Consider the following 24,662-nt stretch of genomic DNA (forward strand, 5'->3'; position numbering starts at 1 on the left):
CCGAGAATGATCTTAGTTGTGAGACACATTATCTGGTCTAGGGTCCTTCATAGCCTCCATCATCTTGGGCACCTTGTGTAGTCCCTCACCATCAATTACATGGCTCAAGTATTCTGTGGAGTCTTTTTGAAAAAAAATGGCTCTCATTTCTCTTTTCACATGTAGACTGTGCTCCTGCAATTGTTTTAGGGATCATTCTAAATTTTTCAAATGCTGCTTTCTGAGATCTGGTATTCAAAATGTTGTCCAGAAAACACCGAACTCTTCACAACCCAGCTAATATTTGATCCTTGACTTTCTGAAGCAGAGTCAACACTGACTTGATGCTAAAATGAAATCCCTTGTAGCAAAAAGGTCCCCTTATTGTCAACAATGGCCGGGACTCCTTTGTGATTCTCAACTCTGTCGAAATACTTAACAAAATAATATATTATTTAATCTCTGTTAATCAACTGTTCCAATAGTAGCTGCATACCATTAGCACATCTTTAGCAAAGGCAAATTCAGCAAAGCAGATTTTTATTACCTATTATCTCATGCCATCCAGGAGAAAGAAAGACCAAAAGAATGAGTTTAGCAGTAGAGAGAGGATTTGAAGCATTTTCCTGCAGCAGAGAGAGAGCTCTATCTGTCAGCTTCAAACTCCAACTTCAACCTCAACTTCAACCAAAGCAAACTCTGGGTCTTTGTGAGCCTGGGTCCACCCACTCATGCTTCTTTTGTCTAATTGAAAAAAAAACACTGAGCGAGCTCAAAGCTGTTTATCCAGGTCTTCTGAAGTAGACTTTCCGGCATCACTGGTAACATCTCTCTGCAACAGAAATAGCATAGAACAAATGTCTTTAAAGGCAGTACAATCAAACCTTCCCCTCACACCCTGCCCTCTAAAAATGAAGCATCAATATGCAAAAATGACTTCATTTCAACGACTTCAATCTCATGGTATTAGTTCTGTACATCACAAAGCATGTGAGCATTCAATAATACAGTCCATCTCAGTCAGCTTCTTCTGACACCGAACATCTCAGTCTTCCTGCGCAGTCATAACAATACATCAGCGATTACATTCGCACATCCTACCACATACATAATGTTCAGATTGAATACTGTAACAATAAACTCCATGGAAATAGCCTTGTATTTTTACCCTTAATATTTTCCAAAACATTGAGAGATTATGATCAGTGTATACAGTTATCTCTGATACATTACTGGCAACGTAAATGTTAAAATGTTGCAATACCAACACCAAACTCAAGGTCTCATTCTCAATGGTGGAATATTTCTGTTGATGAATATTTAACTTTAAGGAAAAATATCTAATAAGTCACTCTATTCTCTTGTCTTCATGTAAGAGTACAGCACAACACCCAGATCACTCACATCGATAGCCATCTTGAATGGCTTTGTGTAATTAGATGTTGCTAACACTGGAGCAGTGGTCAACACAGCTTTTAGGCAATCAAAGGTCTTCCAACATTTCTCTGACCACTGAAATTTTCTGCATTTCTTCAACAGGTCAGTCAGTCAGTGGAGCAACCACACTGCAAAAACTCACTACAAATCTTTGATAAAACCCACTCAGTCCCAGGAATTGGAATACTTTCCTCTTTGTTGAGGGTATAAGACCATTAGGCATAGAAGCAGAAATTAGGCCATTCAGCTCATCAAGTCTGTTCCATTATTCAATCATGGCTGATTAGGTTTTTCGACCCCATTCTTTCGCTTTCTCCCTTAACCCTTGATCCCTTTATACTCAAGAACCTCTCGATCTCAGTCTTAAATATACTCAATGACCTGGCCTCCACATCCTTCTGTGACAATTAATTCCATAGATTCATTACTCTCTGGCTGAATAAATTTCCCCTTATCTCTGTTTTAAAAGGTCTTCCCTTTACTCTAAGGCTGTGTCTTTGGGTCTTAGTCCTCTGACCAATGGGAACATCTTGCCAACATCTACTCTGTCCAGGCCATTCAATATTCTGTAAGTCTCAAATATATCCCCCTTCATCTTTATAAACTCCATTGAGTATAGATCCAGAGTCTTCAAACGTTCCTCATAAGTAAAGCTTTTCATTCCTGGGACCATTCGTGTGAAACTCCTCTGAACACGCTGCACATTCTTCCTGATATATGGGGCCTGAAGTTGCACACAATACTCCAAATGTGGTCTGACTAGAGCCTTATGGAGCCTCAGAAGTACACCAACTGGTTTCCCACTGCCCTTTGCCACATTATATGCTTTCTCTTTTGCTTTTATGCCATCCCTGACTTCCCTAGTCAGCCATGGTTGCCTCATCCTCCCTGTACCATGCTGCTTTTTCCTTGGGATGAATCTCTGCTGTGTGTCCTGAATTACTCCCAGAAACTCGTGCCATTGCTATTCCACTGTCTTTCCCACTTGGCTCCTCTCCCAGTCAATTCTACTCAGCTCCTCCCTCGTGCCTCTGTAGTTGCCTTTATTCAGTTGGAATACTGTTACCTCTAATTCTATCTTCTTCCTCTCAAAGTGCAGATTAAATTCAATCCTGTTATGATCACTGCTTCCTAAGGGTTCCTTCACCTTAAGCTCCCTTATGAAGTCTGCCTCATTGTACAACATTAAATCCAAGTATTGTCTGTTTCTTTGTGGGCTCCACCACAAGCTGCTCCAAAAGGCCATCTCGCCGACATTCCACAAATACTTTTCCTTGCAATCCACTATCAACCTGATTTTCCCAGTCCATCTGCACATTGAAGTCCCCAAGAACCACTGTAACTTTGCCTTTCCTATCTCCTGATGTACCTTGCACCCAAACTCCTGACAACAGTTTGGAGGCCTGTACGTAACTCCAACTATGTTTTTTTTAATTTTTGCGGTTCCTCAATTCTACTCTCACAGGTTCTACCCATCTGACCATTCTTCATTTCTTACTAATAAAGCAATCCTATCGCCTCTGCCTATCTTTTCGATAGGATGTATATCCTTGAATATTCAGCTCCCTATCTGGATTCCCTTGCAGCCCTATCTCCATGATGCCCACCGCGTCATACCTGCCAATTTTGATCTGCACCACACGCTCACTTATCTTATTCCTCATACTACATGCATTCAGATATAAGACTTTCGGTCCTGTATTAACCATGCCTCTTATTGTCATGCGTTTGTCCAGTGTGCTTAAAATTTGATTGCTAACACGTTCCATACACACTGTCCTATTTGTGTCTGTGGTGGTGATTTTAATAACCTCCCCTGAGTTCTGTACTCCTACCACCTCCTTTAATTTGGATTTTTGAATTAAACCCCCCCTTGCCATTTAGTATAAAGTTCTCTCTGCAGCTCTAGTTATGCAATTGCCAGGATTCTGGTCCCAGCACAGTTTAGAGAAGACAGTCTCATCAGAACAAGTCCCTTCTTCACCAATACTTGTGCCAGTGTCCCATGAATTCAAACCCATTTCTCCCACACCAATCTTTGAGCCACACATTTTACCTGCTTGATCTTATTGACCATGGGGCTCAACTAGTAATCCAGAGATTATTCTTTTTGATTCTGCTTTTTAATTTTGCTCTAAACTGTTCATACTCCCGAAACAGAACCTCTGCCCTAGTTTTATCTATGTCATTTGTACCTATGTGGACTATGACCACTTGGATATTTACCTTCCTATTCCAAGTTCCTCTGCAGTCCAAAAGAGAGATCCTGAACTTGAGCACCAAGCAGGGCATCACAACCTTCAGAACTCTCGATCCTGGTCACAGAGAACAGTGTCTATGCCTCCAACTATATTGTCACCAAAGTTTGTGAGAAGACTTGTAGCTCGGGTGCTCGTTGTTGTGGTTCTGTTCGCCGAGCTGGGAATTTGTGTTGCAGACGTTTCGTCCCCTGTCTAGGTGACATCCTCAGTGCTTGGGAGCCTCCTGTGAAGCGCTTATGTGATGTTTCCTCCGGCATTTATAGTGATTTGTATCTGCCGCTTCCGGTTGTTAGTTCCAGCTGTCCGCTGCAGTGGCCGGTATATTGGGTCCAGGTCGATGTGCTTATTGATTGAATCAGTGGATGAATGCCATGCCTCTAGGAATTCCCTGGCTGTTCTCTGTTTGGCTTGTCCTATAATAGTTGTTGCTCAAGTCACTATTCAAAAGGGCCACAACACACTGCAGTACACCAGAACTGCAAAAAGAGGAAGAAGAACACCTATACAATGTATTCGCCAAAAACGGATACCCGCGCAATTTCATCAACAGATGTCTAAGGGAAAGACAACGGGACGAGGACATGCCGCAACCCAAAGGACTAGCCACACTACCATAATATCAAGAACATTTCCGAACTGACAGCCAGACTACTGCGACCACTAGAACTCATAACAGCACACAAACCAACAGCCACTCTCAGACAACAACTCACCAGAACGAAGGACCTGATACCCAGCCTGAGCAAAACCAATGTAGTGTACAAAATCCCATGCAAGGACCGCACAAACAGGAAGACAGCTAACGGGCCACATCCATGAACACCAACTAGCCATGAAATGACACGACCAGCTATCCTTAGTAGCCACACATTCAGATGACAAGCAACATGAGTTCGACTGGGACAACACTACTATTATAGGACAAGCCAAACAGAGAACAGCCATGGAATTCCTAGAGGCATGGCATTCATCCACAGATTCAATCAATAAGCACACCGACTTGGACCCAATATACCGGCCACTGCAGCGGACAGCTGGAACTGACAACCGGAAGCGGCAGATACAAATCACTATAAATGCCAGAGGAAACATCACAGAAGCGCATCACAGGAGGCTCCCAAGCACTGAGGATGTCACCTCGACAGGGGACGAAACGTCTGCAACACAAATTCCTAGCTCGGCGAACAGAACCACAACATATTGTCACCAGTTACAACAACATTTCTGTTCTTTCCCCAACTTGAATGGCTCCCTGCACAAGTGCTGCGGTCAGTCGGCTCATCCTCCCTGCAGTTCCCATTCCCATCCATGCAGGGTGTAGAACTCTTGAACCTGTTGGACAAGGACAAGGCCTGAAGCTCTTGTAACTCTAGCTCCAGGCCTCTACATGCCTCCCTCACAGCCACACCCTCCTATCCCTGACCACTGGCCAAATTCACATTAGTTAGTCCAAAAGAATATGACTGTCTCCTGAAACAGCATCCAGGTAACTTATCCACAACAGATGTTATGCTTACTGGTCCATAGTTCCAAGACTTTGCAGCCCTTCTTCAACAATGACAAAGATCCTCCAGTCTGTCGCCAATGGCTAGCGATGATGCAAAATATCAGCCAGGGCTCCCGCAATTAATTCTGTAACATCTCAGTGTTCTTGGATATATGTGGTCAGGACCAGGAGATTTATCCACCTTCATACAATCTAATATATCCAATACCTCATCTACTGTGATATGAAATGTCCTCAAGATATTACCATTAACTTCCCCAAGTTCACAAGTGTTCATGTCTTTCTCCATGGTAAACAGAGGAGAAATATTCTTTGAGAACCTCATCCATCTCCTGCAGTTCTACATATACAAGGCTACTTTGGTCCTTGAGGGGCCCTCTCTCTCATTATTCTTTTTCCTTTAATACATTGTCACTATCATCTTCTCAGCCAAAGCTATCTTCTGCCCCCTTTTTGCTCTCCTGATTTCCTCCTTCAGTTAACTCCAGTGTACCCCCAGGGATTCCCTTGATCCCAGCTGAGCCGTGCCTCCTTCTTTCTTTTCACAGCCTCAATATCTCTTGATTTCTAGGGTTCCCTATTCCTGCCAACCTTGCTCTTCACCTTCATAGAAACATACAGACCTTAACTTCTAACTATCTCACTTTTAAAGGCCTCCCATTTGCCAGAGGTTACTTTGCCTGCAAACAAACTACTGCAAACAAACCCCTGCGAGCTCCTATCTAATTCTATCAACATTCGCGTTGCCCTAGTTTAGAACTTGAAGATCTGGACCAGTTTTGCCCCTCTCCATAACTATTTTAAAATGAATAGAAATATGGCCACTGGTCCCAAAGTGCTTCCCACTGTCATCTCAGTCACCTAAACTACCCTATTTCTCAAGAGTAGGTCAAGCTTTGTCCCATCCTGAGTAGGACCCGCTGTATACTGCTTGAGGAAACATTCCTGAACACACTTAAATTCCATCCCATCTCAGCCCTTAATGCTCTGGCAGTCACAGTTTGTTAGGAAAATTAAAATCCCCTACTATGACAACCCTATTGTCCCTGCAAATCTGCCCAATCTCCCTACGTATTTGTTCCTCTAATTCCGGTTGATTCTTTGGGGGCCTTTAGTATAACCTCAATACATCCCCTTATTTCTTAGCTCCACCTACAAAGCCTCAATGGCTGATCTTTCAGTTATTTCATCTCTGATTACTGCTGTGATACTTGCCTTAATCAAAAATGCAACACTCCTTCCATCACCTCTGTCCTGCTTAAAGCACCTTTACCCTGGTACATTAAGCTGCCAGTTCTGTCCCTAGTTTAGATATGTTTCTGTAATGGTTGTTTATCACAGTCCCACGCACCTATTCACGCCCTGAGTTCACCAGCTTTACCTGTTAGGCCTCTTGCATTAAGACCAGTAAGGAGCACTTACAGAACTCTGACATTGTCCTTACACATTTCTCCCAAATGGATGTATGCCTTAGAAGGGAAATATGTACTCCAGCAGCACAAGTGACTTACTTGGACTATGGTTATAGTCCAACAGGTTTAATTGGAAGCTCAAAAACTGCATGAATCCATGTATGACTCTGTTAACTCACTGTTTAGATTAGAATCAGTCTAAACATTATGGCACAGACAGGGAACACAGGGGGCGAACATCTTCAACATCTCAGCTGCGCTGACACCAATTTTACAGTGAACCTGAGAATGTAACTTTTTAAAAAAAAAAGGTTTTGTGATTTACATATGAAAGAAGTGAAACTATCATGGTCATTCTAACAGATGAGAGGCTTAACAAACAATCAAGGTATTTTTCAATGTATAATCTCTGTTACATCACACTGTAAACTTTTGCTATAAGTTCTGTGTCTTACAATTGTGCACTCTACAACCACCTGATGAAGGAGCGGCAATCCGAAAGCTAGTGCTTCCAATTAAACCTGTTGGACTATAACCTGTTGTTGTGTGACTTGTAACTTTGTACACCCCAGTCCAATACCGGCATCTCCAAATCATGACTACTTGGACTACAGAATCGACAAGAATAGGTTGCACCCCTTGGAAAATAAAGTGCGGGCAATCAAAGGTGCCCCGGCTCCCACATTAATACAGGAGCTTAGATCTTTCTTTGGGCTGGTGAACTATTATGGAAAGTTCATAACATGGCCTCCATCTGACATCTTTGCATCAACTCTTAAAGTGTCAGCCTTGGAAATGGTCACAAAGCCAAGCCATCGCTTTCAGGAAAGTGATGAAACAGCTATCATCCCCTAAGGTGTTGGCACACTTAGGATAGGATCTATGACCATCTGGAAGAGCATGGCCTGATTAAATGCAGTTAGCATGGCTTTGTGAGGGTCAGGTCATGCCTCACAAATCTTATTGAGCTCTTTGAGGATGATACTAGACAAGTTGTTGAGGGTCGAGCAGTGGATGTGTTGTATGGACCTCAGCAAGGCATTTGATAAGGTTCCCCATGGTAGGCTCATTCAGAAGGTCAGGAGGAATGGGATACAGGGAAATTTAGCTGTCTGGATACAGAAGACCGCAAGTGGTAGTGGAAGGAAAGCATTCTGCCTGGAAGTTAGTGGTGAGTGGTGTTCTACAGGGCTCTGTTCTTGGGCCTCTACTCTTTGTAATTTTTATTAATGACTTGGATGAGGAGATTGAAGGATGGATTAGCAAGTTTGCAGACGACACAAAGGTTGGAGGTGTCATTGACAGTATAGAGGACTGTTGTAGGCTGCAGCGTGACATTGACAGGGTGCAGAGATGGGCTGAGACGTGGCAGATGGAGTTCAACCTGGATAAATGTGAAGTGATGCATTTTGGAAGGTCGAACTTGAAAGTTGAGTTCAAGATTAAAGACAGGATTCTTGGCAGTGTGGAGGAACAGCGGGATCTTGGTGTGCAGCTACATAGATCCCTTAAAATTGCCACCCAAGCGGACAGAGTTGTTAAAGCATATGGTGTTTTGGCTTTCATTAACAGGGGGATTGAGTTTAAGAGCCGTGAGATCTTGTTGCAGCTCTATAAAACTTTGGTTAGACCGCACTTGGAATACTGTGTCCAGTTCTGGTCGCCCTATTATAGGAAAGATTTGGATGCTTTGGAGAAGGTTCAGAGGAGGTTTACCAGGATGCTGCCTGGAATGGAGGGCTTATCTTATGAAGAGAGGTCGACTGAGCTCGGACCTTTTTCATTGGAAAAAAGAAGGAAGAGAAGGGACCTAATTGAGGTGTACAAGATAATGAGAGGCATAGATGGAGTTGATAGCCAGAGACTTTTTCCCAGGGCAAACATTGTTAACACGGGGGGGGTCATAGTTTTAAGCTGTTTGGCAGAAAGTATAGAGGGGATGTCAGAGGCGGGTTCTTTACGCAGAGAGTTGAGAGCATGGAATGCGTTGCCAGCAGCAGTTGTGGAAGCGAGGTCATTGGGGATATTTAAGAGACTGCTGGACATGCATATGGTCACAGAAATTTGAGAGTTCGTACATTAGGTTTACCTTACATGAGGCTCAATGGTTGGCACAACATCATGGGCTGAAGGGCCTGTTCTGTGCTGTACTGTTCTATGTTCTATATGATGGTAGCATAATTCTGGGAATCCAAACAGAATTGCAAGTATGCATGGCTCATGTCCAGCTTTGTGAAGGATAGCACCCCTGCCAGCTTTGCAAATAAATCCTCAATGTGAGGGATTGAGTATTTATCCAGCTGCAGTAAGCGGTTTATCATTTTTTTAAACTCCCCCAAAGGCGAAACAACCTGCCAGACTATACAGTCTGTGCGACTGGTGCTGCCCATTCCATATGCTGGTTTGATGATTCCTTTGCATTCCAGCATTCTGATTTCTGCCTATCCTTTTGCCCATAAGGCAATTGACACTGGGTGGACCTTGGAAAATCTTGGGATTGCTTCCTGGTCAACATGCAAGGTGACCTTGGACCCTTTGGTAGTCCCTAAACCTTTCTGAAAACCTTCAGGGTATTTACCTAGGACTTCATTCAGGCAGCCATTTCTTAAATTGAAAAGTTATAGAATAATAGAGTCCCTACTTGTAGAATCAGGCCATTCAGCCTATTGAGTCCACACCAACACTTTGAAGAGGCATCCCACCCTATTCCCATAACCTCTCCTTTCCCGTGGCTAATCCACCGAGCCTGCACATTGCTGGACACTTTGGGCAAATTAGCATGGCCAAGCACGGTGAATCTTTCTCAACCAACTTTGCCCTATCAAGCTTGAGTCTGAGTCATTTACAACAATCACCATTAACTAAACCAACTGCTTATCATAAGGGATCAGAATCAATATCTTACTCTTATTCTGTAAATAACAGTATTTACCAGGTATAGATTCTCAGTCTAGCTGAGGTATTGTGCAAACGTAAGGGTTGGAGTCTCGAGTGAATTTTGTTAAAGTCTGGTTGTGATCACTGAAACGGCTGTGTCAGCATTGACCTTCATTAGAACCAGGTGACCACTTAACCAGACGTTTCATTTAATTGGCTCTGATTTGGATGTCGCTAAGTAACTCAACTGTCCCAAACCAGATATAAATGGACTCTCTAGGGCGTGCACACTCTAGATCCCAGCCAATGAGTTATCTTATTCAATTTAGGTTCAGTGGCACTCTTTTGCTGTCTTGAGTCTGCATACCGGCAACAACTACAATGGCTTCCTGGGCCAGCTCCTGAAGAAAATTGTAACTGTTTAGTTGGAGCTTTATTTTGGGGTTTTGCTGTGGGCTGAGCTTAACTCTGTTTATAATACGTCCAGAGTGAGGCTGTGCACCTTGTGTTTACTGAAGTGGTGTTCCCCACTGTTCGGCCTGGTATGTGTCTCCCCTTCCATCAGAATACCTTGCAACTTGTATGTTCCACTTGCTGCACTTTCCAATGATAAAGCCAATTGTATGTCCTGTTCACAGTCCAGTTGGGCAGCTATTTGGCACTTTTGCTTGGTTACCTCATTAATTCTATGTACCAAACTGTCACTCAGCATCTCATTAAGGATTAAACCAAAGTCACATGCCTCTGCTAGTCCTCAAGTCCTATTCAAAAATATTGATACGGTTTCGCCTGTTTCTTGAATTGTCAAGTTAAACCAATAGTGCCTTGCAATTAGAGGACACTTGGGAGTTGTAATATTCCTTACCTAAATCTGTCAAATTTTGAAAAGTTTTATATCTGGCGTCTTGGAAAATTAGAACACTAATAGCAGAAAAAGCTGTATGTCCACAAGCAGAAGAATTAGTCTGCTTTTGATCTGCTCCAGTGCCATTTGCCCAGAAAAAACATATTCTTTCCACATACTGGGCCCAGTCTTTGATGGCAAAATCAAATAAGTCAAGCTTCCCAAATAACAGCCTGATGCCAGAAATGCTAACCCCAGCTCAAAGATGATTGTTGCTAGCAAATTGCTTCAGGTGCATGCTGTTCTCTTGTCATCACTGAAATAAGAGGCCAGTATCTCATCACCCTTTACACATGCAGAGTCTTGGCACTGATACAGCTCCCTCAGAGCCATTTCTCTGAGTGAACAGCATGTGTGATACTCCTGTTTTTATCTGTCATCCAAGGTTCCCTGACTGGATCAGACTAGCTGCCCCAATCATGGATTCATAATCTTTGAGGTTCACTTGGCTGACCTCATTATAATCACTACTGGTGCAGAAAAGATTTACAAGGATGTTGCCTGGACTGGAGTGTTTGTTTATAGAGTGTTCTGTGTATGGAATGAGCTGTCAGATGAAGTAGTAGAGGCTGGACAATTACAACATTTAAAAGGCATCTGGGTGGAGATATGAATAGGAAGCGTTCAGATGGATATGGGCCAAATGCTGCTTTTTGGAACTAGATCAGATTGAGATGTCTGGTTGGCACAGGCAAGTTGGATCAATGGATCTGTTTCTTTGCATTATAATTCAATCACACTTTGACTCTCTTCTTCGTGACTCCAGTAGCTCCCAGGTGCATATCCTCGCCTTCAGCCCGTGCCCGGAGTCCCATTGCGACCACTACTATTGGCCTGCTCCCTGGTGAGCACCTTCTTTCCTGGCATAACCAAGGCCTGAGTTCCATCCCAAGCACTTCCCTTGATGTTACTCCCTTAATTGCCACTGAAATTTCCCAAGTCCAGGTGACGTCTTCTCCAGACAACAGAAAATAGCATTTGTACACAGTTTGTGGATAGAATCCATACCCGTACCTGTTGTTAAGTTTATAATTCACTGGGAATCAGGAATTGTACTCAAGGGAGGCAGAGGTAAAACTCTGAGCAGGAGCATTTTATTTTAGATGCTGATACCTCCATAGTTGGCTCTATCTAGACTGAGGCTCTGGATCTGCACCTTGCAAGTCACCTGACCAGCTCTCTTAAAGGTGCAGCACCCCAACTACATACAAAATGTTCCCAGATTCTGTGACAGTCCTATGTCTGAGAACGTACCCCACTTGCCGGGATAGTTGCAGCTCCAACGACATTCAAGAACCTTGACATCATCCAGAACAAGACATAATACTTGACTGACACCACACCCACATACGTTCAGTCACTCCTCCAATGTGCTCAGCAGTAACGGTGTGCATTACATACAAGATGTGCTGAAGAAATTTGCCAAAGCTCCTTAGACAGTCTACACCAAATTCTATCTAAAATGATAAAGGCAGCAGGTATATAGTTGGACCTACCACCTACAGGTTCTTCTTCAAGACCTGTCTGTTCTTTCATTGTTACTGTGTCAAATTCCTGGAAATTCCTCCCAAAAGACATTATGGATCTGCCTACAGCTCATGGACTGCAGCAGTTCAAGAGGGCAGCCCACCTGGAGGACATCATGGGGCAAGCAATAAATGTTGACCTAATCAATGTTGCCCATGTCTCCCGAGTGAATAAAAGAACTTTCACTCTTGCCTATGACGTCTTCCCCATTTGTCTTCACTCACCCCTGTACCCAATACCACTAACTCTGCAAGCTGTCTGTACTCGCAACTCATTTTCTCAGGTCACTTCCCCATCTGCACTACTGGTAATAGCTGTGCCATCAACTTCCATCTCCCATATCACCAGCCTTTCTCTCATTCATGAGGAAAAGGCAGACAATAGGGCAGAAATTGTAAAGACAGGTGGTGCGCTGCCATCATTTTGCTCCTCACACCTTGAGGGGAGCATCCTGACTCTAATCTCCTTGAGCTGGTATTGAAGGCTGGTCTTGACTTATTATGCTGGAAACCCCTGGGTGAAAGCTTTCCTTCTTGACTTGACTGCTGACAACTACACTCTGCTTCCTGGTTTTTAGTCTGCATGAAGCAGCATGTCAAGACAGCAGTAATATAAGCCTGGTACTTCTGCTTGAAGGAGCAAAGTGCAAAAAATGCAAAACAATGCAAGGCAGGGTTGCTGCACGCATCCAGATAGGCCCAGAGTGAATGAGCACTATGACAGTGAGAGAAGAGTCCAGAGATGCATCCTGGTCGAGTGCATGAGCTGGGCTAGTGTCCCTGAGCCCACACTGACCTTGCAGCATCATTATAATGATAGTTGCTGATGCACCAACAAAGTGCAGAATCACGCTGTAAATGAATTAGAGATGTGCCATGAAGGTTCTTAGTATGTCAGATCTTAGTGTCTTTGGCCATGGGGTGTCCATGGAACATGTCTTGAGATATTGATGCCTGGTTTCCAACTGAGAAATGATTTGAAGAAGACAGAGGGTTGTATCTGCCAGTTGCTCCCTCTGGTTTCCTTTTTGAATTTTTCCAATGTCTAGAATATTTGGTGAATTTGGTAAATGGCATGTTATGAGGTAAAACACCTTGTTAACAAGTGATAATGAACGTCAATTGGCATCTTGCCACCACCTAATATGACTTCTGTGATGTTGCTTGTTTAAAGCATAAAAGATGGATGGGAATGATCTTGACGTTGGGATGAGCCTCACCTCACTTGTCAAATAATTTTACCACACATCTAATCGAAGCCCAACTCGTTCAGAATGCTATAAAATTTCACCAAATGTTATGACTTGGTTAGGGTCATTTGAATGCTGCGACAGGGGCAAAGACAAGACTTAAGATATATGAAGCAAAATCTTTGCTGCAGGGGTACCATTCTCATGGAACTTACTGATATCTTTAAAGCAGATCTGTTTTCTTCCTCTGAACAGACTCAGGGATTGTTCAGGTCATTAATATTTTTAAAGCTGATTTGGAGACAGTTTATTATATTTCTATCTATACTTTGAATTACAAAGAAATGCAGAATCCCATTAATGCCATCCTTAAAGAAATACTTTCTTATTAATTTTTAATGTATGATTGAAAGCAATAATTTTTAAAGATCTATAGGTTATGAATTATTTTTCAGTCAACGCTAATTCTAACATCAATCATGAATAATAACACCAGCTACTTGTGGAACATAACTCCTATCCCATGGGCTTTCATAATGTGCCCTCTGTGTGTTGATTTAAGATTAACATATATGCAAACATTAATATTAAGCAATGGTTAATTAGAAAGCAAAACTTAGTAGAACAATATGCTGTATGGAAAATTTGACCTTGGGTTCATTAATGTTTTATGAGTAAGCCTTAGCTGAATGCTGCACCTCCACATGCATTCAAGATGGCAAATGTCAGACCACTTGCCTTGCCTGTAAGGCACCAGAAGGAGGATTAGTATGGACAGCCTGATTGGGACATCATCTTACTGTTGTAAAGCTGGAAGATTAAACCTGTTTCTTAAAAAAAAGAGTTAGTTTAAAAATAACTTGTCATTCTTTGATAGCTAGAGCAGTCACTGAAGAATTCTGAGCAAGAATCCTGCTCCATTTATCCAAAATTTCTCAAAGCAACTGAAACATAGAATATTGGAGCAAGTGTACGCCATTCAGCCCTTAGATCCTGCTCCGCCATGGCTGATCATCCATCTCAATGCCATACCCCACTTTCTCCCTATACCCTTTGATTTTTTTAGCCCTACAAACTAAATACAGCTCCTGTGTGAAAATCTTCAGTGTTTTGGCCTCAACTGCTTTCTATGGCAGAGAATTCCACAGGCCCACCACTCCATGGGTGTTGACATTTCTCTTCAACTTGGTCCAAAATGGCCTATCCCACATCCTTAAAACTGACCCCTGGTTCTAGATTCATTGATCATTAGATGTATCCTTCCCGCATTAATCCTGTCTAGTCCTTAGAATTTTATAAGTTTCTATGAGATCCCCATAGTCAGCACATCCTTCCTCAGATAAGACGACCAAAGCAGCTCTTAATTCTACAGGTGCAGTCTCTCCAAGGCCCTGTACAATAGCAAAAAGACAATGCTGCTCCTGACCTCAAACCCTGTCACTATGAAGGTCAACGTAACATTTGCCTTCATTGCCTGCTGTACTGACATGTTTTCTTTCAAAATCTGGTGCACAAGGACACCCAGGTCTCATTGCCAATCTGTCCTCCTTTGCTGAAATCTAAACTGCTAATTCTTAGGTCTGCTATCTTTGTTTTTGGTGAATTTCCCTCAAGAGTGAATAGACATCTCTTTAGAACTGAGCTGAAATGAGGAATTTCTTCTGTCAGAAGGGTTAATCAGTGGAGCTCGTTGCCATAGATGGCTGTGGCAGCTAAATCAGTGAGCGTATTTAAGATAGAGATAGTTTCTTGATTGGTTAGGAGGAGAATGAGGTTGAGAAATATACCAGCCATGACCAAATGGCGGAACAGACTCAATGGGCCAAATGGCCTAATTCTGCTCCTATATCTTATGGTCTTATGTATCTAATACTATTCCTAATTGCCCTCATTAGCCATGATTGGGCTACCTTTCCCATTTTATTTTTGTGCCAGACAGGAATGAACAATTGTTGTTGGTCCTCCACACATTTTTAAAATGTTTTCCATTGCCTATCCACTGTTGTCCATTTTGTTATCAAATTTATAATAGCTAATTCATCCCATACCATTGTTGTTTCCTTTATTTTGGATTCAGGACTGTAGTCTTACAGTCAACAATGCTACTCTCTATTTTAATTAAGGGGTCTATCATGCTGTGGTCTCTCTTTTCTCAAGGGGATTTGCACAGCTAGATTCCTAATTAATCCTTTCTTACTACACAATACAGTTTAGGATGGCCTGTTCTCTCATTGGTTCCTCAATATATTGATCCAGAAACCATCCTGAACTCATTGCAGGTCGTCCTCCTCTACAATATTGTTTTGACTAATCACATGCAGATTAAGGCCATATATAATTACAACTGTATATTCATTGTTTGCAACTCTAATTTTCTGTTTAATACCTTCCCCAACATTACTACTGCAGTTTCGGCACGATTTACACCCCCGTTAACATTTTTTCCCTTGTTCTCAGCTTTACCAATGCAGGCTTCACTACACCTGAGTTACTATTTCTCACTATTGCATCAGTTTCCTCTTTAACATGCAGTGTTTCCCCACCTCCTTTTCCTTTTTATTTGTCCTTCCTAAAAAACTGAATACCCATGGATACTCCGTTCCTGTTCTCAGTTGTGTTCACATGATTTTGCACTGTGTTGCTGTTTTGATTCTTGCCCTTGAATTATCTGCCCATCACTTGTTTAGACATGCTACTTCACTTTATTCTTTCAAGCTTTTATTTCTTTATTCTTTTTATAAATTTGTTCTTTCATTTAATTGTTTGCATTTTGCAACCTTTAAAAATAATTTGTATGTAACACCAACAAGAACTGTATTCAATGTGGTAAAAAAAGTTTTAGTTTACAAACTTCAACAAATGTGGAAACTAAATTTGAATCCAATTTTCTATAATGACATTTTTACTCCATTATTTGTTTTCTATTAGCCACATACTCATTTTTTCTTGCCCTCCTAGAACAACTTGTTTTTTTTTTCGTTTTTTGTTTATTTATTTTTAGTTTCTCTTGCTACTCATCCAAATTTCTGTTCCTAAATATGAACTTGAACTGCAGATCAAAGGGAATAATTTCTAGATGAGATCAAACCCAACCCACCAATGGAAGGAAACAAATAATGGATGATAGAAGATTCATAAGATGAGTGCCAAAATACAGTTGAAGTGATCTGGATCTGGACTAATAATAAATTATTAGTGAGTTTCAAAGAGGTATGTTATCATTGAGTCTTGTATTTGACCTTGCATATGTTTTGACCATGTTTTGGAATTTTGTTTATTTATTTCTTCATGGGGTGTGAACATCCCTGGCAAAGCCAGTATGTGTTGCCCACTCCTAATTGCCCCTTGAAATGAAATAACTGCCAGACTATTCCAGAGGATTTTTTTATCCACTCCTCATAGGACGTAGGCATCTCTGGTTGGCCAGCATTTATTTCCCATCCCCAGCTGCCCTTGTGAAGGTAATTGTGGTTAACTACTGGCTTGAAGAGGAACCTGCAGGTGATGGTGTTCCCATGCATCTGCTGCCTTTGTCCCTCTGGATGGAAGTGGCCATCCAGAGGGACATCAAGGTGTACAGAAATGGCAGTGAAACTCTGTTTCTCTCTATAGAGATGCTGTCAGACTTGCTGAGTTTCTCCATCACTTTCTGTTTTTATTTTCAGCATCCTCAATTTTGCTTTTATTGTAACAGCTGATAGGCAATAGATGCTGAGGTTATGTCTTATGCATTATGATTGGGAGAACTAAGATTGGAAACGTAAAACTGCTTCATGCTTTCAGTCAATTTTAATTGTCACTGTGTTAACTCTAAATAGGCACCTGAGTACTGAAATAGTTCTTTAAAAGACTACTGAGTATGCCTTCTAAATGCAGAAATAATACAGTAAAATTGTGAATCAAAGTTGTATAAAACATCTACTTTATCATATGCGTGCTAAGAGCTTTTCATTTTTTATTGCCACTTTGGGAGAATGATGCTACATTTGCAAGTCTGCTTTTTAGATCTTGGCATGTACTTTCTGACATTGCTAATCAGAAGCGCTGACTCATAAGAGTGGGAAATGATCAGAGCCCATGTTTGCAAATCAAATATGCAGTAAATTTATTTTTCCATTACTGTGTGCTGGGCTTTTCTAGTGCTTTGGAACTGTTGGAAAATGAAACATTTTTGTGTATTTCCCCCAATTTCCCATTAAAATTACAGTAGATGAGGAAGATCTTACAAAAATACATGGACCAATATTTTCATATGTAATGTACAATTGAAACTAATTTTGAAACTTCTAAGATTTCAAGAAACCAAAGAATGGCCAACTTGTAGGTCAAAAACAAATCCTGGTCATAGCAATAATTGGATTTTAAAATACAATTTATGATCTGGATACTCTGATGGCAAATGGCTGTTATTCCAGTCTTTCTTGTATTCTATCTCTCTTTTTCACTCTCACCCTTTTGTGCTCTCTCTTGCTCTCTCCACTGCATGCTCCTTCACTCTATCTCCAGCATGCTCTTTCTTTATCTATCTATCTTAGATAATCTATCTATCTTATCTATCTATTCCATCTATCTATTTATCTATTCCCTCTGTCTCTCACGCACACTCTACGTTTCTCTTCTGCATCCTCTGCCTGTGATATTAGATTAGATTACTTACAGTGTGGAAACAGGCCCTTCGGCCCAACAAGTCCACACCGACCCGCCGAAGCGCAACCCACCCATTCCCGTACATTTACCCCTTTACCTAACACTACAGGCAATTTAGCATGGCCAATTCACCTGACCTGCACATCTTTGGACTGTGGGAGGAAACTGGAGCACCCGGAGGAAACCCACGCAGACACGGGGAGAATGTGCAAACTCCACACAGTCAGTCGCCTGAGTCGGGAATTGAACCCGGGTCTCTGGCGCTGTGAGGCAGCAGTGCTAACCACTGTGCCACCGTGCCGCCCACTATGTCTCTCTCTTTCTGGTGCACCATTATTTTCTTTCTTGTACCTTCACATACCCTCTCTCACTCCCTCACTCCGTTGGACCTGAGAAGTTGGATGTGTTAAAATGAGTAGAATTCAGGATGACTGCGAAGGTACCAAGGTCTGCTTCCTTGCTCTAACCTGTCTAAACAAATCAGCTGTATCAGTTCGGCTCGTGTGTGCTCTTGTTGCAATTTCTGCTCCTTATGGCTCCACCATCTACACCATTGTAATTGCAGTCCTGTGGGGGACTGGTACCTAAGCTTCTGGACAAAGTATTTTTAATTCATTTATGGCATGAGGGTGTCGCTGGATAGACTAGCATTTTGCCCATCCCTAACTGCTGAGAGGGGTCTGGAGTCATATGTAGGTTCAGACCAGGTAAGGATATTAGTTTCCTTCCCTAAAGGAAATTAGTGAACCAGATGGGTTCTCTGAAAATTGACAATGGAACTATGATCATCATTAGACTCTTTAATTCCAGACATGTATTGAATTCAAATTTCACCATCTGCTTTGGAGGGATTTGAACCTGGATCCTCAGAACATTTACTTTGTCTCTGGATTAACCGTCCACTGATAATGCCACTGGGTCACTTGCAGCCCATCCCCTACCACCCTCCACTCCTTGGATTCACTGCCTGTGTCTCCACTGTTTAATGCCATGGCTGAATGAAGTGATCTATGTTCACACTGTTTGCTGCTTCTACAACCTCAGGCTGCTTCTATCCCTTTTTGCTTACTGAACTACTCCTTGGTAAATCTATCAGCAACAAAAGTGAGAGATAATCAGCCTGTGATTGGAGTTGCAGTTCATGCAGAATCTTTCACTTCTGTTTAGCTGTAGCTTGAACACTGGCTCCATGGTCTGGAAAGAGATGCATTGTGGTCCAGATTCTGGCCCAGGGGCTATATGTTGGACACCCCAGGTTTAACTGGTACAGAGGTCAGCATGAAAAATGGTCAGAAACTTGAACCAGATCAGATGTCACTTACGAGCATGGAATGTAATTTCTTCTTGACCTACATGGCTGTTTTAATTCTTAAAAATAGAAATATAAAAAAAAAGTCTTATAGTTCTTAAGTGAAACACTCTGTTGCTTTATCTCCTAAAATATCTGATTAAAGTTTTTAAAATATCTTTATGCTACTTACTGTCTCAGCATATTAACATTGAATAACAAGTCAATGCAAGCAATGCACAATCCTACTTCAATTGAAATTTATTGAAGCACAGCTTAATAAATCAATATGTTTTAGTCTAATAGTATGTTTGTATTAACTGATCATTACAGCATTAGTGAATTCTAGTTTCTTTAATTGTACCAAAATCATACTCTGAATACAGATGTTTAATTTCACAAGATAAAAACTACCATAAGTATAAGTTATTAATTTTCTAATTGATTTACCTGGCAATATTCTACAAGGTTTAGTGCAAAAAGTGGATTCAACAATTAATTAGCATCTTCTGTTGCATGAGTAAATGAATGACATTGAGCGCCAGCTGCAAAATAGTCCTTATCCAATGTGGATCATTTAGAAGTAATTACCATCCATCTATTATATTGCTGATTAGAAAGGTCATGCACTTTTTCTTCTGTATCCCACAGTTGTAGCCCTTAGACATTTGGTCAGTGCTGTAATTATATAGAGAAAAATCACCGATGTAAATAAACTACTCACCATGGCCAATTATAAAAGTATTTAGCTTTTGAGTCTCGCACATCAGATGGTTTAAAGCACAAAATCTATATTTTTCAATTGCTCAAATGGGAATAATTTTCTCTGACATTTGGTCGAAAGCACTGGAAAATATATATTTTTTAAAGCAGGTTGCAACATATGTGACTTTGGGTCATACATCACATAGCTTTAAACTATATCTTCGTGTGAGAAGATAAAATCCTGATGAATATTGTGTGTATTCCATAATTATATAAAAATACATTACTGTGAAAAGAAAGCTTGAAATAGTGATTAGCACATCATACCAGACCTCGCTATTATATTTTAAGAGATTTTGGGTTCACTGAAGAGATATGGAGACTGAGTATGATTAGTAATGACTTGTATTGGCTTTGATTTTGGTAAAGAAATTAACCTGTTGTATGCAACTGGGTTTTGTGCTTCTCATTTCTCCAGATATACTTAGTACAAAGTTTGCCATGGATTTGTTTTCCTTTTGTCTAGTAAGCTTCTGAAAGCCTACTTGGTAAAATTCACATAGAAGTGGACTTGTTCAAAATTTCCTTTAACCTTGTTTAGAATATAGAGTACAGATGAAGCCAAGTATATGAGGATTAGAAGACTACCTTGCAGTTGCAATAAAATAAAATACCCTTTGGACTACTGAAAAGGGTTCCATGATGTGGGTTTCATTAACGTAAACACCTTGTTAGGTTTGCATTTTCTCTTGCTTTCGATTATATATTCCATACTTTTATTGCAAAGATAGACATGTGTATTAGAAATGGGAAGTTTACAAGTTTGTTATAGTTTGGTCCTATCTGTTTATTCTGAAGTAAAATAGAGTTTGAAGAGGATCATGTGAACAACAAGCCTGGGTGGTGTGGTTGCTTTGTGAGCAGTGAGCCTAGGTTGTTTTACTGCGGAGAATATGCAAGAATATGCTCATACCTCCTAGAGAATGGAAAGAGAATTTGTGCTAATTTTGTGTGGACTATTAGTCTCCAATTCTTGGGCAGAGTTGTTTTGTAAACAGTTATTCTTTAAATTGCTTATTGAACACAAAGTTGGAATGGAACTGGGGTTCAGAAGACAATTAATCACTACTTCTCTCAGGATGCATGGACATGTGATTTATATTGCCATGCCAATGAACTTTTAGAAGAGAACAGGCCAAGGGACTGCTGGCATGCAGCGTGTTCTTAAGATATCTGTGAACCCCTCAAGCCGGTCAGTCTGCAAGAATCAGAGAGAGAGGCAGAGGCAGACAGTCTTTATTGCTCACCCTGCAGTATTAGTATATGTAGATTCCAATAAATATGTGTGCCAAGTTGCAAGCCTAACAGATAATCCTAAACTGGCTGTTGCCATAATTGCTTACTCAGAATTACCCAGGAAATATTGCAGAATTGCATCTGATGTTGGACATATTTAATGTTGTGTTGCAAGTGACAGGCATTCACTGGTTTGCATGCTGTTGGTATTTTTCAACAACTATATGGTCTTACTCTTTCTAACTAAATGTACAACCTCATACATGACTTCACCGCAATTAATTTGCCAGATGCATTCTGCATTTTGTTTATTCAATCATGGGTGTGTGTATCACTAGCTGTGCAGCATTTATTACCTGTGCATAATTGCCCTAGAGAGGTGCTGGTGAGCTGCATTCTTGAACTGCAGCAGTCTGTGTTCTTTAGGCAGAGACACAACGCTGTTTAGGAGGGAATTCCAGAACTTTGATCCAACAACAGTGAAGCAATGGTGATGTATGTCGAGAGTGTGGTGCTGGAAAAACACAGCAGGTCAGGCAAATTCGGGGAGTAGGAGAATCGACGGTTGGGGCATAAGCCTTCATCAGGAATGTTGACCTATATGGTGATCTATGTCCAGTCAGGATAAGTAGCTTTAAGGAACTTACAGGTGATGGTGTTCGCATACATCTGCTGCCCTTGTCCTTCAAGGTCATTTTTGAAGGTGTTGTTGTTGCAGTGAACCTTGTTGATGGTGCACACTTGTCATTGTGTGTCAGTAGTGAAGGGAGTGAATGTTGAAGGTGGTGGATGGGGCGCCAATTAAGTGAAATGCTTGATCCTGTGTGTTGCCAAGTTTCTTGAGTGTTGTTGGAGCTGCACTCATGCAGGCAAGTGAAGAATATTTAATTACACTCCTGCCTTGTATCTTGTACATATTAAGGAATTAGAGAGACCAGAGGTGAATTACTTGCTGCAGAATTTCCAGCCTCTAACCTACTAGCCACGGTATTTTTATGTGCCCAGTTTAGTTTCTGGTCAATGGTAACTCCGGGACATTGATAGAGTGGGATTTAGTAATGTTTATACCTTTGAACATCAAGAGGCAATGGTTAGGTTCTATCTAGTTGTGGATGGATGTTGCCAAGCACTTATATGATGTGAATATTGTTGCTACTTATCAGCCCAAGCTGCCCAAGTCTTGCTGTGTGTGGACATAAACTACTTAAGTATCTGAGTTGCAAATGGTACTGAACATTGAAAAATGAATAGCAAACATCTCAATTTCTGATTTCATAATCAATGGGTGCAGCTGAAGATGGCTGGCATGCAAAATGCTATTCTAAGGGACTCTTGTAGTGAATACCTGAGGCTGAATTGATTGACTTCCAGAAGCTACAGCTATTTTCATTTGTTCTAGCTGTGACTCCAACCAGTGGAGAGTTTTCTCTTTGATTTCCATTGACTCCAATTTTGCTAAGGTTTGGGATTAAAATGATGCCTGAAGGCTGCGAAGGTATCAGAAACCTCGTGACCCTGGCAAAAGAAAATCCCAAAGTTTATTTTTGTCTTCCTCTATTCTATCAAGCCCTTCCTTTATACTAATTGAGCTTTACAGCTCTGTGCTATCTACAAATTTTGAAATTGTATCTCCAGTTCTCAACTCTAAATCATCAATATCATTGGTGAGCAGCAATGCATCCATCCTTGTGGAACTGCATATCCAGGAATTGTCAATCTGAATAGCTATTATTAATCAGTATACTCTGTTTTAAGTTATTAACAAATTTGATAGTCACTATTTTAATTGTCTGTTATTCCTAATGTGCTGACGTTGGTCATAAATCCAATGTGTTTTACCTTATCAAAGACTTTTTAAAAGTACAAACGTATATCTGTTATATTACATTTGCTATCTTGTTTCAAACATTGCTCAGTTGATAACATTCTCGCTATTGAGTTGTAAGATTACAAGCTTGGAACTTGAGCGGAGCAATACAGAGTTGTGCTCCGTGGAAATATTGAAAGAATACAGTACTGTCAATAGTGCTATTGTTCTGATGAAATTTTAAAGCTCGGCCATTTCTGTTTCTTGTGATCATAAAGAGTCTATCAGTTTCAAAAAAGAGAAAGGGAGTGAGTTCTCCTGGTGACCTGGCCAATATTTATCCCTCCATCAACATCACAAAGTCAGAAGATCTGACCATTATCACATTGTTATTTTGGAAGCTTGCAGTGTTTTTCTTTATTCTTTCATGGGGTGTAGGTGCTATTGACAAGGCTTGTGATTCCTAACTAGCAAGCCAATCACATTACGATAGACCACATGTTGATTACAATTGGCAAAGACAGCAGACCAAATGGGCTTTTGTGACTACCAATAGTACTTCCATGCTTTAAATCTGGAAAATTAATAGACTCATAAGCCCTACAGTACAACAGAAAACAGACTTCAAAAAAAGCTTCACGGGCAAATGAGTCTTCCACAGGTTATGAAAGGTTATAAATACGAGTCTTTTTGCTCTGTTATTACTTCAAGGAATTCATTTGTGCTGGCCAAGTAAGACTCCTTTTGGAATCTATTCAAATATGTTTTACTTTTAGTTTCTAGATGCTCTTAAATTATATTTCTTTGAAATCTCTTTACTTTATGTATTCTATTTTCTGTTACATCTTTGAGTACTGTATTTTTCCATCATTGACATGAAGTTAATTTGCCTATAATTCTGTGCAGACTGGGCTATCATTTTTCTTTTTCTTTTTTTTTTAAGGAGTTTGAATAAATGTGCAAAATTATTAATTATTTACTTCTGTGCCAATTTTTCTAAGCTTTTTAAGTTTTATACATCTCTTATAAAACTGTCGTCTGTATTTATTTATCTTGACATGACATGATTTTCAGATGCACACGATAGTCCGTTAATTTATAAATTTTTAATTTTGTTTATTTCTAAGTCTGCACAATCTTACATACTACTGGACGAGTGTTTGAATTTTAGAATGTACTGTATGTTTCAAGTGAGTCACATATTGTCATAAACATAAGTATTTGTACTTTCTTGCAGGCCTGGTGTGCATGAAGTCCAGTACCTCAGTCGTAGAATTGGTTATGTTGCTATGTTCACAGGTAAGGCACATCAAAAGAATATTTCCCAAGCTATTCTTTGTATATAGACAAGAAACTTGTCAATTAGCACAGAGATCTACAGAAATAGACGATTATTAGGACATTAACATTGAAGAAATGTGAAGAAGATAAATCCAAAAGTAAATGATGTGGAGATTCCACATGTTTTGGAGAGACAAGGATGTTTCACAGACGGTGCAAAATATTCTCAAAGGGGAGAGTGGTCAGCAGAAGGTCATTGTACACATTGGTACCAGTGACATAGGAAGAGAAAGGGATGAGGTTCTGCAGAGGGAATATAGGAAATTAAGCAAGAGATTAAAAAGTAGGTCCTTGAAGGTGGTAATATCTGGATTACTTCCACTGCCAAATGCTATTAAGAGTAGAAATAGGTTAGAGGAGATGAACATGTGGCTGAGGAACTGGTGCAGGGGTCAGGGATTCACATTTTTGGATCATTGAAATCTCTTTGGGGGTAGAAGTGACCTGTATAGAAGGATGGGTCGCACCTGAACTGGAAGGGGACC

At 40.8% G+C, this 24,662-nt stretch overlaps 1 protein-coding gene across 4 annotated transcripts in view; it reads left to right on the forward strand.

Annotated features, from left to right (window-relative positions):
• LOC122551068 (neurobeachin) overlaps positions 1-24,662 on the forward strand; it is a 991,558-nt gene that overhangs the window by 356,879 nt on the left and 610,017 nt on the right. For all 4 annotated transcript variants that reach the window (XM_087988254.1, XM_087988250.1, XM_087988251.1 and 1 more), the window contains one exon: positions 24,074-24,135. In XM_087988254.1, coding sequence (XP_087844380.1) covers positions 24,074-24,135 — 62 coding nt within the window. The remainder of the gene's footprint in view (positions 1-24,073; positions 24,136-24,662) is intronic.

The sequence above is a fragment of the Chiloscyllium plagiosum genome, unplaced genomic scaffold (genome assembly GCF_037043375.1).
Source record: "Chiloscyllium plagiosum isolate Xiang-an unplaced genomic scaffold, Cpla_swu_hap1 HiC_scaffold_6, whole genome shotgun sequence".
In the NCBI taxonomy this organism is placed as follows: domain Eukaryota; kingdom Metazoa; phylum Chordata; class Chondrichthyes; order Orectolobiformes; family Hemiscylliidae; genus Chiloscyllium; species Chiloscyllium plagiosum.